Raw genomic sequence first — 15,134 nt, 5'->3', positions numbered from 1 at the left:
TGTGGACAAGACACTGTCAGTGCTGGGCCTCATTTGTGAAGTGGGTCAATGAGATGGGCTCTGGAGTTGGCTGTTCCACAGTTCTCATATTCTTTTTTTCAAATTCCCCAGCATCCAACCTCCATGCTCTTCCTGGTACCTAGGGATGAGTACCATGTAGTTAGACTCATGTTTATTCTGCATGAAGTGCTGGAATAGTTTTAAAGGACTAGTTTATATTCATAGAAAATCATCACTAATCTCACATATGTTTCAAAATGGATTGAAAGATAACCAGATGATTCACAAAATGAATAAATATCCAAATAGCCATTAAATGTATAAAAAAGTAAGATTCTCATTACTCATTAAGTTATGAAAGTTTAAACTTCATTGAGATGCAATTACACTTGCACCAAAGTGACTAAAATTCCAAAAATCCTATTGGTTAGGATGTAGAGCAATTCCAACTTTAGTGCATTGCTGGTGGAGGGTATAATGGTAAAATCATTTTGGAAAACTGTTTTGTAGTGTCTTCTAAAGTTAAATCTATATTGTTCTGTTACATAGAAAATCAATTCCTATGTTTAGATCCAAGAGAGAGAATTTCATGTGTGTGTCTGAATGTATGTGCAAAAACTTTCCTTGAAGATTTATTCATAATGGCCCAAAGTGAGAAACAACCCAAATGTGCATTTGCAGAATAATAGATAAACAGGTATTGATGTGTCCAAATAATGGCATATTACCCAGCAAGAATAAACTGCTAACAATATGTGTGAATCTCACCAAATGATGGAAAGAGAAAGAATTCAGACCCAAATGATGCACACTGTGTGGTTTTGTTTACATAAGTTTAAGGACAGGTAAAACTAGTCTAAGGTGATAGATTTTAAGTTGGTGATTACTTCTGGTGTGAAGGGCATTGTTGGGGAATGGCACTGGCGATGGTGGATAAGTGGATGTTTCCATATTTACAGATTCACAGAGCTGCTCACATAGATTTGTTTGCTTTACTATGTGTATGTAGGTTATATCCTAATATAGGCAACTGGGAAGAAAAGTGAGTTAAAACAGTTTCCTTCAAACTGTCTGGACACACCCAGGGACCTCTAGCTGTGCTATTGCCCTCATGTCCTTGGTGTGTTGGGTCTAGGGACGTGTAAGGCAGTGGGAGCAAGGAAAAGCAGAAGGAAATTGTCTTTGCATTATATTTGTTACTGCATCTCTTACTTATTTGAGAAGCACACCAATTCAAATTTTACAAATATCAATCCAGAGTTCCCCTTAGACCAGGCTGTGGTGCAGAAGGGGCCCTGGTCCAGAGAACTATTCTAAAGTAAAAGCGTGCCATTTATATGGAATCTAATAAAAAGTCTGGTGGGCTTGTATCCCCAGGAGTGGCTGCTAGAGAGACAGCCCAAGCTCTGAAAACACTGGCCCAGGCTGCTCGGGGAGTGGCTGCATCTACGAGTGACCCCACTGCTGCCCATGCCATGCTAGATTCTGCCCGAGATGTGATGGAGGGCTCTGCCATGCTCATTCAAGAAGCCAAGCAGGCCCTGATTGCACCTGGAGATGCAGAGAGTCAACAGAGACTAGCCCAGGTAAGGCTCAGAATTGGGAATGATGGTCATCCTTACTACGCATGTGTTGGCAGGCTGTTTCCTGGATGATTTTTCCTGGTGCGAATGCTTTGACTCAGCTGATGTTTTGAGAACCTTCCATGGTGCCATAACGATGCTGGCCCATGCATGATACTCTTGTTAGTCTGCCTAGTATTCCCCACATTAATGTGAGCTCTTCTCCCTTCTCAGTCAATAGAGGGTATGGGTATCTTTGCATCCTGTCCTGGGAGGTTTAGGACTTTAGACACATTTGTTTTGGGCCAACATGTGCTTCCTAGCCTGGGAAGTGAAGAAAATATACAAAATCCAGCCACTCAAAGTTTCTACCTATAACTCCTTATCACCCCTGTGGGCGATTCTCTGACCCCATGATAAAACCAGTTAACTAGGGACATCCAGATAAAATTCTAGACATGGGGCTCGGAAGGAGATATTTTGGATTAAAAGAAATGACAGAGCCTACCTCTGAAGCCCTAACTTTCCTTTTAACTGAGGGTACCCAAGAGTGCAAATAAGAAATCACTTCAATACTATGTAAAGGCAGCGTGTCAAGCAGTTCCATTGATCTGGAAGTGCTTAGAGCCTTGCCCTTGGGTATAATGAGATTTGGGGGTAATAGCACCAGAGGGTCACTGAGCAAAAATCAACCAAAGGCTGGCTGACAGTGACCCAGAAGAACTCAAGGCCTGCTTCCACCTCAGTGACCTCAACAGAGTTCTCGAGGGGGATATATTTCCATTTCCTTTGAAACAAGGTACCTAGGTTTGAATCAGAAGCTATGATTCAGCCTGGCTTTGGGAAGCAGGTAAGATGTGCCTGTCACAGGATGTTAACCCTAGTGAGGGGGTGGAATTTGCTTTTGGACAGCAGATGTGGATGAGGTGATTTAACTTAACAGTATCAGCACACCATGTCTGTGTCAGCTCTGCATACTCTCACTGCTCAATTTCCCAAGAAATGTGAAAAAAAAGGTTGTACTGAAACCATTCTTATGATGTATGTCTCCCTTCATGTATTCAGGTGGCCAAAGCTGTCTCTCACTCCTTGAATAACTGTGTGAATTGCCTACCTGGGCAGAAGGATGTAGATGTGGCCTTGAAGAGCATTGGAGAGTCCAGCAAGAAGTTGCTTGTGGATTCGGTGAGAGGTTCTGACTGGGAAGGGAGACTTGGCCCCTCTAGGTGTGAGTGGGTCATCTTTTGTGGAATCTTTGAGTAACTAACCTTTCCTTAAGGGGTACCATTTCTCCTGCCAGTTGGCTTTTCTGTTCATTTTCTGTCCAGCAAAGTTCCCAGATGAAGCTTTTAAAGTTTACTCTTTAAGTCCATATTGCTGTTAAGAGACAGAGGAGTGGGTATATGGTCCTCTCCCTTCTTATAAGGGCATGTCAGATAGAGATGAGCAAGCAGTGGAGGTGCACACATGTTCAAGACTCATTGGGAGAGCAGGTGGACTTTCACTTAGGGACCATCTCCATCCCTGCTTTGTGAGTCTGCTTGCAGAATTTGTGTTTATCTTTATTTCTTCCCCGTGCCGGTGTACACGCAGGTATGCTGGTGGTAATAGAGTCTAGCTTAGCTCTCTGGAACTTTTCACTAATGGTTATAGTTCTTCAAATGACACTGGTATCCTGTTTTAAAAAAAAAAGATTAATAAAGACCACTAATAAAACAAAATTGGTGGCTATTAATTTGGAAAAACGTGATTTGTTCTTTTAGTTTTAAAAAGCTAGACTGAGAATTTCCATCTTGAGAGAGACAAAACAGGGTGATGGGTCCAAGAATGGATCCTGGAGTCAGGCTGCCTGGGTGTGAATCCCGTCTCTGCCACTTAGATGAGCATGAGCACTTGCAGATGGCTGTTCTTACTGGTTTTCCATCTGCGGTTGAGTCTATTCTGTAAAGGGGGATAGATGAATGAGTGTAGATGTGTTGAAAGGCAAACCTCACCTGGACCCAGACCATACAAAGCCTTTCAGTCTTGATGACTCAAATGCATCCCTGGGAAGTCTTTCCTGCCTCCACAATGCCTGTCTTTATCCCTCCTGAGCAAGGTAATACTTATGGGCTGTGCCTTCTATCCTCATAGCTACCTCCGAGCACAAAGCCCTTCCAGGAAGCCCAGAGTGAACTGAATCAGGCAGCAGCTGATCTGAACCAATCTGCTGGGGAAGTTGTCCATGCCACCCGGGGCCAGAGTGGAGAGCTAGCAGCAGCCTCCGGAAAGTTCAGTGATGATTTTGATGAATTCCTTGATGCTGGCATTGAGATGGCTGGCCAAGCACAGGTGAGTGTGGAAGTACTGTCTGTCCAGAGCTGACCTGAGCCTCTGCTCTGAACTTCCCATGTTGGAGGCTGACTGGGCAAATGGGCATAGGGAACCTATAAACAGGCCATGGTACATTCCTTTTGCTGCTTGGGAAGTTCTGTGACCTCATAGGAATGGCATTCCCAAAGATGTCTCAGCTTATGTATCAGCAGCTCTTGGTGATGAGGGATGACTTTTCCCACGATTCTCCAGCAGAACCCATCCTCTCACTTATGCCATTTGAAGAAAGAGTAGGAGGGGGACAGTGTTTAACTGAGATGATGATAGCTCTTCAAATATGGAATAATATAGCAAAATACACACACACACACACAATACACTCAGACACACATGCATATTTGAGGTTTAGTGGGCTTATTTGGAGGGACTGTAGTTTAATACTGAGTGTCAAATGATTAAAAAGTACCACCTTCACATGCTCAAAGAAAAATTACCTCCTTCAGATGAACAGATAAACCGCTTGTTTAGAATACAAAAACATGACCAGTCAGGTATCAACTTGCAGGGATATTTTTTCTAAGCTCTTGCAAACTCCATAAAAGAGCTATCCCATTATTTTTTGCTCTGTTATCCACAAAGTATTGTTTTTTCCATGGCAAGGCAGGTGAGAAATTGGTCTTTTCCCGGATCAGGATCTTCTGGGTTGCAGCCAGCTCTGAACATTGAAACAGTGCTATTCATTTGTGCCAGGCCGAGATGTACAAGCTACTGGACAACTCCAGCATTGTTGAGCAAGATGCTGGAATCGTGGCCTCGTCTGTGCATTGGTGCTGCTCACTGGCTCCCTCCTCCCCCTGCTATAGTGCCTCCAGTTGTGAGAAAGCACAGCTCCTGGCTGACCCACTTAAGCATGGATTTCTTTCCCTGATGCATGAATCTTGCTCTAAGCATCTGTTTGAAGAAGGATAGACACTAGTCAGTATCTCAATGTGTTAGTCATGTGCAGACTGGGCTTCATGTGATCTCTGCAGATAACTTGCCTCTGCCTCAGGATGCTGCTCCTAGCTCTCTGAATGCTTACTAGGAGAAATGGACACTTCCTCATGACTTTGACTCCTTTTGACCTTCCAGACGAAAGAAGACCAGATCCAAGTGATAGGGAACCTCAAGAATATTTCTATGGCATCCAGCAAGCTACTGTTAGCGGCCAAGTCTCTCTCTGTAGATCCAGGAGCACCCAATGCAAAAAATTTGCTGGCTGCAGCTGCAAGGTAAGAATGGGACAAATTGTGCTTTCATATGTTTTTAAAAGATGTCACTGCATCTTGAAGATGTGCCCAACATCCTACCACTTTGCTAAGCAAAGAATTGGTGGTATCCTTGTGTCATTGGAGGTAAAGAGTAATTGGGAGAATCTGGGGTGGTTTTTTTTGTTGTTGTTTGTTTGTTTTTTGTTTTTGTAAAACTAGCTCCTCTCCATGATTTTATCCCACTAAGAAATCTTCTGTCATCTTATACAGCCTTTCCAATAAGGACTGGCTTAGATTTAAGGCCACTATTAACTTGCAAACATGAAAGCTTAAATAGATTTTTCAGATGATGAAAGTAATAGATGTTTATTGAAAAAGAAATCAGAAAATACTAAAAACAAAGAGGAGAGCAATGCTCAAAAAACATTCACCAGACATTTATTCAGCACATACTATGTGCCTGGAATGGATATTAGATTGAATTTGACTTGTGTGGAAAGGCTCCAGTTTAGGATGGATGAGTAGTGGTAGAATAGCTTTTGAACTGAAGTAAAACATGACTCTGAATCTGGGAATATTTCAGGGTTCTCCTTTCCTGTTACTTTCACCCAGGGAAGTAAGTAATACAATTTCTGGTCGCAGGCTACCACTGTGCCACTTCAGTTCAATAACTGGTGATTGAATGCCAGCGTGCAGAGCAACTGCAGCGACAGCCCAGGATGATCTTTTATTAGCAATTCCACATTCTTCTTCCCAAACCCAGAGGGGAGGATATTTTACCATGGGTGGTACAGATGCTTTCTTAGCATTATTTGACATCATTTTATATATGGAAAAGCTGAGTGGTGAGGCATTAAATGAGAGGCTATGAGGGGGATGTAATCATTGGAAATGTTTTTCAAAATGTGCAGATTAGTGATTAGCTTCAGTTCTGCTTGCTTTTTCTTTTCAGATTTGTTTCATTTGTTTGGTTTTTGTGGGGTTTTTTGTTTATTTGTTGTTGTTGTTTCCTTTTCTTTGTGTGAACCCTTGGAGCTCAATGACCATTTAAATTGTCTGACTCAAGGCACCCGAATGCTAGTCCAAGCTTTGGTTCTCTCCTCCCTCAGTCATGTTGCTCAACCTGTCTAAACTTTCCATCTGTGAAATGGAAGTGTGAACTACATCATCCTTCAGTTCTTTCCAGCTTTCATGAAACTAATAGTTTAAGTCCTGTCTCTCCTTCCATCTTTTTGTTTGTTTGTTCCTGTAGGTATGTGTATGTGTGTGTATATGTACGTATACACACGTACATAGATAGACAGACAGATGTTGTTACAAACTGTCAGAGCACTTCCCTTGCAAGCTGTTGTGTTTCTTCATTTAGTCACAGAAGATACATTTTAAATGCAAACAATAGAGTTTTAGGGGTTTGGAAAATTATCTTCACATCTCCCCACCTCTTTCTCATGTTTTGTGATTGTTCTGATAAACAAGTGTCCTCCCTTGACAGTGGGGAGAGACAAGGATGGGGGTGATGTCTATTTTGCAGAGCAGCTGTTTCTGATATAAAACCCTCTTTTGATCACTTCTTTTCTCCTACAAAGAGCCTTTGGATAAGGCAACTGATATTTCCAGGTATCTGAACTCAGATGTTTTTCATTATCATCAATTTTTTGCATCATTTCCAAATTATAATTTCCAACTTGGAACATGTTGTTCACTCTCTTAAATTGTGGAAAGAAGGGAAAAATATAAATTGGCCTCTAAAGTCCAGATAAGAAGGCAAGCAAACCCTGAAAGAATGTTGCTGGAATATAGTTCTGGGTGTCTGCAGACCCCTCCCTGATGGTGGCACTGAGGACAGAGCCTAGAAATAGGTTAAAAACTTTCTGTCCTGGGGCTGACGCTGTGGCTCAGAAGCAGAGCTCTCACTTAGCACGTTCGAGGTGCTGGGTTCGATTCTAAGCACCACATAAAGATTAAAAAATAATAAGAAGAAGATTAAAAGTATTGTGTCCAACTACAACTACAAAAATATTTTAAAACTTTCCCCCGTCCTAACTTTCAGCTACTTTCAGCTGCTGGCAGAGAGTTCCTACCCTGAGGGTTTGATAGCCAGGTAGCTACTTAAGACTGCTCATGTGAAAACAGTTGTCTGGGACGCAAGTGTTGCAACAAGATACTGGCACATTCTCCTTGATTTCTTGGCACATTTTGGCAAGCTTCTGCTCCCTGGGTGGTCTCCTAGTGGGAAACTCCAGCCTGGTCCAGTGGGTCAAGCAAGCTCTTGTTGGGGTACAGCGTTCGGCTAGGACAAGATTCATTCATTCATGCTTTTATTCTTTCACAGGTTAATGACACAGGTGGTTATCACAGGACTGACTGGGGCCAAACCCATTGCTGGGTACACACTGTGAGCATGACAGGGATGTGGCCATGGTGAAGTTAGAGCAAGATGTAGAATGAGCCCCACATTTCCTCCATGCCTCCCATAAGTGTTCAGGAAGTTGAGCAGCAGGAACCTGATTTTATTATTGTCTTTAGTCTCAGTTCCACTGCCCTCCTTGTTCTTGAGACAGCCAAGCCCTGCTGGTCTCTTACATGCATGTCCCCAGCTCTGCCTGGTCCTACTGCTGGATCAGCAGTCTGGAACCTCTTGCTTTCTGGGTCTCTGCAGTCTTTCCTCTTCTTGGGGGGAAAAAAAAAAGACATTGGCTTCTGGAGAAAAGGTAGAGTATGTGTTTTTTCCTGGGCTTTGAATTCTGCTTCTAAGCCTAGGAATATTTAGGGATCCTCCTCCCTTGGCTGATGAAGAGAAATTCCTTTTCTGACTTGATCATCTTCCTTTCTTGCTGGTTGGGCTCTGGCTCTTTTCTGACAAATTGGATGAAGCTGAAGACCTTTTGTTAGTCATTCAGTAGCCTTTTCCCCAACTAGCATGCACCTGGGCAAAGGAGGGCATATCTATTCTGAACCCCTTCCCAGCAGCCAGACGTATACCATAACCATCATAATGGCCAGAGGAACTTTAGAGATGAGATGCCTCAATGCGTGAAGCCGCCTTGAAACCCAGGGGTCTTTCGCTGTTATCCTGTCCTCTGAGGGTCTCCCAGGAGCTCCCAGACAGCTCCTACTCTCTTGCTACCTTTGTCTGAGGTTTCTACTGGGCAGGCTTTCTCCTGTCTCCAGAGACAATGAAAAAGGAGAATCCAGCAAGCAGCATGAAGGGGAGGAGGGTCTCTGCTATATAAAAAGAAAAAATAGAAATAGGGCTTTTGCTTTCTGTTGGTTTCATCTAGAAAGTTCTCTTTCCTTTTTCCAAATCAGAATCACATTCACCCCTACTTTCCCAATTGCTGCAGAGTACATCGAGCACTTCCTTCCATGCAGAACCCTTGCCCCATAGTTGAGGTTCATTTTCTTCCATGCTCCTTGTGGATTCCCACATTTATCTGTCCTCTCTTTCAGCAGGTCCACCATGGCCTGTCTCGTACCATGCCCTGATCACTGCTTTCCTGAGCTCAACTTTTTTGTGTCTCTTCTTTTTCATTGTCTTGCCTCTTCAACTAGATTGCAAGCACCTTGTTGTCTTGGGAAGCTTTAAACTGTATTATTTGTCTTTACTCTCCATGCCTGAGGCATAACAGGATCCTGGGAATACTTATGGGTGGATATGATGGGTTCCTTTCTCCCTCCTAAGCACCTCCTTCCTGGAGGAAGGGAGCTGTCTTAGGCTGCTTTATTCCCTCTAGGCCTCTTATCAGGTGATTTGTGCTTCATAGATGATCAGAAGCTCAACTTTGTTGATTTTCTTCTCTCACTCATTTCTTTTTCTTTTTTTTAAATATACTTATCTTTTAGTTGTAGTAGGACACAATAACTTAATTTTTCTTATTTCTTTTTATGTGTTGCTGAGGATCGAACCCAGGGCCTCCCACGTTCTTGCTGAGTGCTCTACCACTGAGCCTCAACTCATCAGCCCCTCACTCATTTCTTTATTTAAAATTTCCAGCCAGAGCTCTCAAACTTCAGTTGAATCAATTCAGTATCTCTGGGCACTAAATGATTTTTAAAAGAGGGCCCTTTTTAACCTCTGAGGTGGCAGATCCTGATTTTTTTAAGATAAAGAATCTTTATTTTGATAGACTTAAATATAAGAAAATGATACCTGTAGATTGTGAAATTATGATCATCTTTTTTGTATTTTTAAAAATAAACCCAGAGCATTTTAAAAATTTATGAGCATTTCAAAAAGTTATGGGGAAAAAAAGATCAGATCTATTTAGATTCATGCTAATTTTGGTGATTTTTTTTTTTATAATGTAAACTGATCAATTTATAATTTCTTGAGATTTATTGAAATTTAAAAAAAAATAACATTACAAAATTATATTAACTGTTCCTTTGTACAAATAGCTACCATTGTTTCAAACATAAAAATATTATTTTTCATTGTCAAGCATACATAACCATTTGCCTCTGGACCACTTAGTTTATTATTTAGCAATGTATCCAGACTCTAAAATGAGTTGTGGGGATTAATCTTACCTAAATAATGATCTTTGGGCATGGATCATTTACCCAGGAGACTCATTTAGACATGTGATGCTGCTCTGACATTTTATGGATTATTTAACCACAAACCATTAAGTCTGTTGGTTTTACTTTTTTAATGCCAAATTTTTACTTGAAAAATTTTCATATCTACAAAAAAAGTTAAAAGAATAGGAAAGTCAGTAGTTTTCCCACAGCTGTGGATCCTCTGGATTCACCACTTGTAAATACTTAGTTTTTAAATGGAAAAACCTTTATACAGAAATTAGGTGTTAAAAAAAAAAAGAACAGATAAATAGGCAACACTTTCAGGAAGAAGGAAATGGAATGGAAAGCTTCTGTGATATGTGGACATATTCTCCAAATATGATCTGCCATTATGTTGAGAGCATTCTCCACCTGGTATGTTGACTGTGCCAGCCTGTCTCCCACCCCAAGGTGGGTCTCAGCCACCACACAAGACATGGCACTGGACTCTGAGGGACACTTCAATGAATGCATCATGGACTGTGCCCATCAGGATCATTGGAACAGGGATTGTCCAGCTCTCTGTCATTCTACTTTGCAAGATGGAGAGCATAGTGCCTCCCTGTGATGCTCTAATTAAAGCAATTTCCCCCCTGTAAACAAATTACCCATGTCGTTCTTAGAGAAGCTATTTGAGGATTCTTTCTTGAGTTCAAGAATGTTTTTCTTCTTTCCATCGCCCTAGCTAAATTTAGAATTAAAAGAAGTATCTCATCAAATAATTAAGCTGATTGCCTTTGTACGTTGGTAACATCATTTTCCATCTAATTTGATATTCTGTGGCAAGCTGCAAAGCTGATTTAACTAATAAAATGAGGCATCTTTTATATTAGACAATGTTGGTGATTAACTATAATATGTGGTTTTGTTTGTTTTAAGTTGCCCTTTAGCTGAAGTGCTTTAGGAAATATGAATAGAATTCTAGGTTCTGCCTAAAGTATGGACCATTATGGCCCTGCAGAAAAAGATAATTTGGAGTCAGACAGGCAGGCATGAGTTTAAGTCTTGATCCTACACCTTATTTGTAGCACCCCATTAGGCAGTTAGTTCAGTTAGCTCAATTCTCAGATTTTTCATGTATAAAACACAAGGATATTCTATTTTTTAACTAATACATAACATTTATATATATTTATGGGGTATAGAATGATAATTATCATATATATACACACGCACACACGCATATAGTGTGTAATGATCAAATCAGTATGATAAGCATTTTTTATCTCCTCAAGCATTTATCACTTCTTTTCAGTTTTAAGACTTAGAATACAGAGCTACAGTAATCAAGACTGTGGTATTGGTGAAAAAAAATACATCAGTCAGTGGAACAGTGTAGAGTCCAGAAGTAGAGCCACTCAATGATGGTCAATTGATTATCATTGGAGTTGCAAAAGCAATTCAATAGAGAAAGGATTGTTTTATCAGTGGTACTAGAACAATTGGCGTTCATATGCCAAAGAACAGCAAAAAATATTCAACCTGCATCTCACATCTCATAAAGAAATCACCTTAATGAACTGTGACTTTCTGAATTATCTATGTTGTTACCTAGGACAAGTTAAGTAGGGCATGTTGGGGGTGGGGCGGGGGGAACGGGAATGTTTCTTTGTCAATGTAGCAAAACATCCAGTAGCATCTTAAATTCTAGGAATAGAAATACATGTAAAATCATGTGAGAGTCTCTAAGAGTCTCATGTTAATAAAGGAAATCACTATTTTAAAGAATAATTTTTGGAAATCTGCTAGGAATTAGTAATTCATACAGAATTTATTGGAAAGTAGAGATGTTAGAAATCATGGGCACATTTTTTTGCCGCCTATATTTAAAAATGTATAAATATACAAGGGCTACCCAAAACAGCCTCACTCAGCCTTTCATTACTATAGACAGCTAATGAAAGATCTTGAACAGTGTTAATATGATCTCTTTGCATCTTTGTTGTGAATTTTTTCTTATGAATATATCCAAAGGTAGTCCTAATTTCTTTTTAAGAACTATTGGTAGCCTTAAGGTTAAATCAAATGAATAATCAGAAGCAAGGTAAGGAGTCTCATTTTATTTTCAGTGAGTGTTATGTTTTCTTGGGTCATAGGGAGCCTGTGGGAGTGGACTCATGAAGACCCTAGCCTAAATAGAAAGTTAATTTTATCTCTGCTAAGCCTGCCAAACATTGTTGGGGAAATTATTGAAGACATTTTTATATAAAATTCTTTTTCTGTCCCTATTTCAGAGCTGTGACAGAGAGCATCAATCAGCTCATCACCCTGTGCACCCAGCAAGCCCCCGGGCAGAAGGAGTGTGATAACGCCCTGCGGGAGCTTGAGGTAAGTCCCTGAAGGGCCCTAAGGATGGAAGAGTATATGTGCACAGGGGACTGGTGTCTCTCTTCTTCCCTACATGGCGAGGTGTTTTCCTCCTTTGTCCTTGCCTTCTGTCTTTCCTGGAAGACAACTGAAGCCAAAGTTCCCATCCAGGTCCCAAGGAACTAAAAAGAAATTAGATTTGATAGGATTATCATCATCGCTCCCATTTTTCTACTAGGCTAACATTTATTTTATTAAAGGATTTATTTCACATGGAAGAGCCCTGTGGTATTGACCGTAGGCTGCAGATGATCAATCTTTGCCTAAAAAATACTGGAGAGATTATTCTGGGACAATTGGGGAAGAAAGAGAGGCTGGGATTGGTATCACTTTCAATAAAATGATTTCCCTATATGATTTATTCTGTAACACGTAGGGGCACATTGATGAGACCAGGAATAACACCACTACACAGTCAGGCTATGGGGCTCCTAGTGGCCCAAAATACAGTTGTATGTGCTTTTCAATTTGTATTCACGATGGTGTATTTATAATTAAAAAATCCATGTGTGCTTATAGAATGTGTGGATAAACATACATCAGTGTTTCCATTTATAGGCAGAGCAGACCTCACCAATGCAGGTCCTCCTGGTTATCTCAAGAGATAAATTGGTTACACCCAGTGCTCCTTTAGTTTTCTGGATGATTCACATGGGTCTGGCATGGTGGAAATAACTGTGGAAGCTTCTGAAGCATTTAATTGAGGCCCTGCCTGTTTATGGCAATAGGCCATTGTGCACAGCTGGAAATGAGAAGGGGATTGTTATCACAAGACTGAAGCATTCTGAAAGCAGTTGGGAATATTCCTTACATGGATTGAATCACTGTCTTGTTCTGCTCTGGTCACTTTTGCAAATATGCATGATGTGTGGACTGTTGATCTAAATGAACTCCATTGGCCTAGGTATACTCTGTGTTATTACAGTATCCTGTTTGCCAAAATTATTACTATTTCAAGATTTCTAGTACTAAAACAATTCTGATTAACCAAGGAGCAAGAAGAAATTCTTCAGTGAGAGGAGCTTCTTCATTCCACTGCCTTTTTCCACTTGCATCTCTCACTAAACAGCTCAGCGTTTCCCATTACTCCCCACCCATCAGAACTCAGATGCCATTGTCATTTTGTTGGCTGCTTAGTCCTACTATCAGAGGGAAGGAGATTGAATAGGTGCGTTACCAGGCCCTCCTCCCCTGGAAGAGTACCTCACAAACCATGATCCAAGGCCATTACACCAAGAAGGCTCATGATGTTTTTCATGATTTGAGAGACAGAGAAGCAGGCCCATACCTGTTTCCCTGATGGGGACTGAAATAACTGTGGACATTTTTTTTTCTTTTTTTTTTTTTTTTTTTAATATTTTTGGTTGTCAATGGACACAATACCTTTATTTCGTTTATTTAGTTTTATGTGGTGCTAGGGATCGAACTCAGGGCCTCATACATGCTAGGCAAGTGTTCAACCACTGAGGTACACCCCCAACCCCATTTTTTATTCTCTTAAAACTCAAAACAAATGAACCATCCCAACAGGCAGCTTTGGGGAATTAGCTTCTTTTTCATGCCCCTCCCTGAAAGGTTCCAGAATCCAAATATGGGGGATTCTTATTAGTGATGAAGAAGTGAATCAGTGAGTCCCTGGAATCTAAACTCCTTAGAGTTTTCCAGCAGAGAAGTTATGTTCATTGACCATGAATATGTTGCCTTGCATTAATGTCTAAATTTATTTATTTTTTTTTAATTTTTTTTTATTTTTCCCCCTTTCAATGCTTTATTCACTCAAATTACACAATATAATTTCACTCTATAAATTCTTAATAAGGAAAACAGCAATTCTTATTGTTAGGCACTGCAATAGACATAATCAATTCACAGCAAACAATTCAGATTAATTAATCACAGAAAAAAATTCTAAATTACTTTGCAGTTTCATTCTAAGAACTGTAAAACACACTTAATCATGACAGGCTAGTGACAGACATTCCCTCTGCATGCTAAGTTCAAAAGTCTCAAGCCTTAGGCTTTATGTCCAGCAGATGCACACTCACTCAAACTACGGTGATCAGGTCCAGAACCAAGGCAGGTTTTTCCTGGCATGGAGTGGATGACCTGTTGAGGAGAGGGTCATAGAAAAAAGTTGAGGCTCTCACCATCCAGATGAGGGCAGAAAAACAAAAGATGGAGTTCTCACTGTTCCATTATAAGCTCAGGATTAGATCTTCAATGGCTATTTTTGTTGAAAAAATAATGTGACTTTCCAGTGTTTTGTACCTTGTGAGTGACTCTTGCAGGCTTTCAGAAACTGGGAGAACATGGGTCTGATGTTATAGAGTTTGAGAGTGATGAGGATCTCACAGAGTGTCAGGAGAATGATGACAAGTAATTAGATGTCAGTCCAGTTCCTCACCAGGCTTTCCAGCCGGAGTGCATCCTTGTTTCAGTTGCTGAATCCCTCCCTGTTCATTAGCTCTATTTTTTACACTAAATTTTGGGGCTTTTTAAAATCTCTGCTTCCTCAACAAAACTGAAACAAGAGATTCTCAGTTCTGGCAAATCTATCCTGAGACTCCTCCAACCCCAGTCAGTCTTGTGTTGCAGGAAATCTAAAGTCATGGTATCAGGATCTCAGTTCCTCTTAAGAATCTAAGTGAATGAGCACTTGTGACTGGAATCCTGTACGGAGAGGGGAAGTTGATAGTTGGCATTTTATGTTGAATCTTTTTTTTTCTTTTGGAGGACGATGGGCACTGGAAATTGAACCCAGTGACCTTTACCACTGAGCTACATCCCTAGCCCTTTTCATTTTTTGACAGGATCTCACGAAGTTGCTGAGGGCTTCACTAAATTGCTAAGGCTGGCTTCAAACTTACAATGCTTCTGCCCCAGCTTCCTGAGTCACTGAGATTACAGCATGCACCCCATTCAATCTTTCCTGTTGTATGCCTCTCACTCACTTTTTAAGTTGTGCTCTCCTTTCTAGACTGTCAAGGGGATGTTGGACAATCCCAATGAACCCGTTAGTGACCTCTCTTACTTTGACTGCATTGAGAGTGTGATGGAAAATTCCAAGGTAAGCCTATCT

The 15,134-nt window shown here is 40.8% G+C and overlaps 1 protein-coding gene across 7 annotated transcripts in view; it reads left to right on the top strand.

Moving 5' to 3' along the window:
- The window catches only part of Tln2 (talin 2), a 400,739-nt gene that overhangs the window by 304,646 nt on the left and 80,959 nt on the right, over positions 1-15,134 (top strand). For all 7 annotated transcript variants that reach the window (XM_058573295.1, XM_058573296.1, XM_046426521.1 and 4 more), the window contains 6 exons: positions 1,378-1,586; positions 2,628-2,747; positions 3,696-3,893; positions 5,007-5,146; positions 11,923-12,016; positions 15,033-15,122. In XM_058573295.1, the coding sequence (XP_058429278.1) occupies positions 1,378-1,586; positions 2,628-2,747; positions 3,696-3,893; positions 5,007-5,146; positions 11,923-12,016; positions 15,033-15,122 (851 nt within the window). The remainder of the gene's footprint in view (positions 1-1,377; positions 1,587-2,627; positions 2,748-3,695; positions 3,894-5,006; positions 5,147-11,922; positions 12,017-15,032; positions 15,123-15,134) is intronic.

Source organism: Marmota monax, unplaced genomic scaffold, assembly GCF_021218885.2.
Source record: "Marmota monax isolate L192 unplaced genomic scaffold, Marmota_monax_Labrador192_F-V1.1 WCK01_AAM20220418_F8-fsc00078, whole genome shotgun sequence".
NCBI classification, from domain to species: domain Eukaryota; kingdom Metazoa; phylum Chordata; class Mammalia; order Rodentia; family Sciuridae; genus Marmota; species Marmota monax.
The sequence above is the reverse complement of the archived record's forward strand: the minus strand, read 5'-3'. Positions and strand labels throughout refer to the sequence as shown.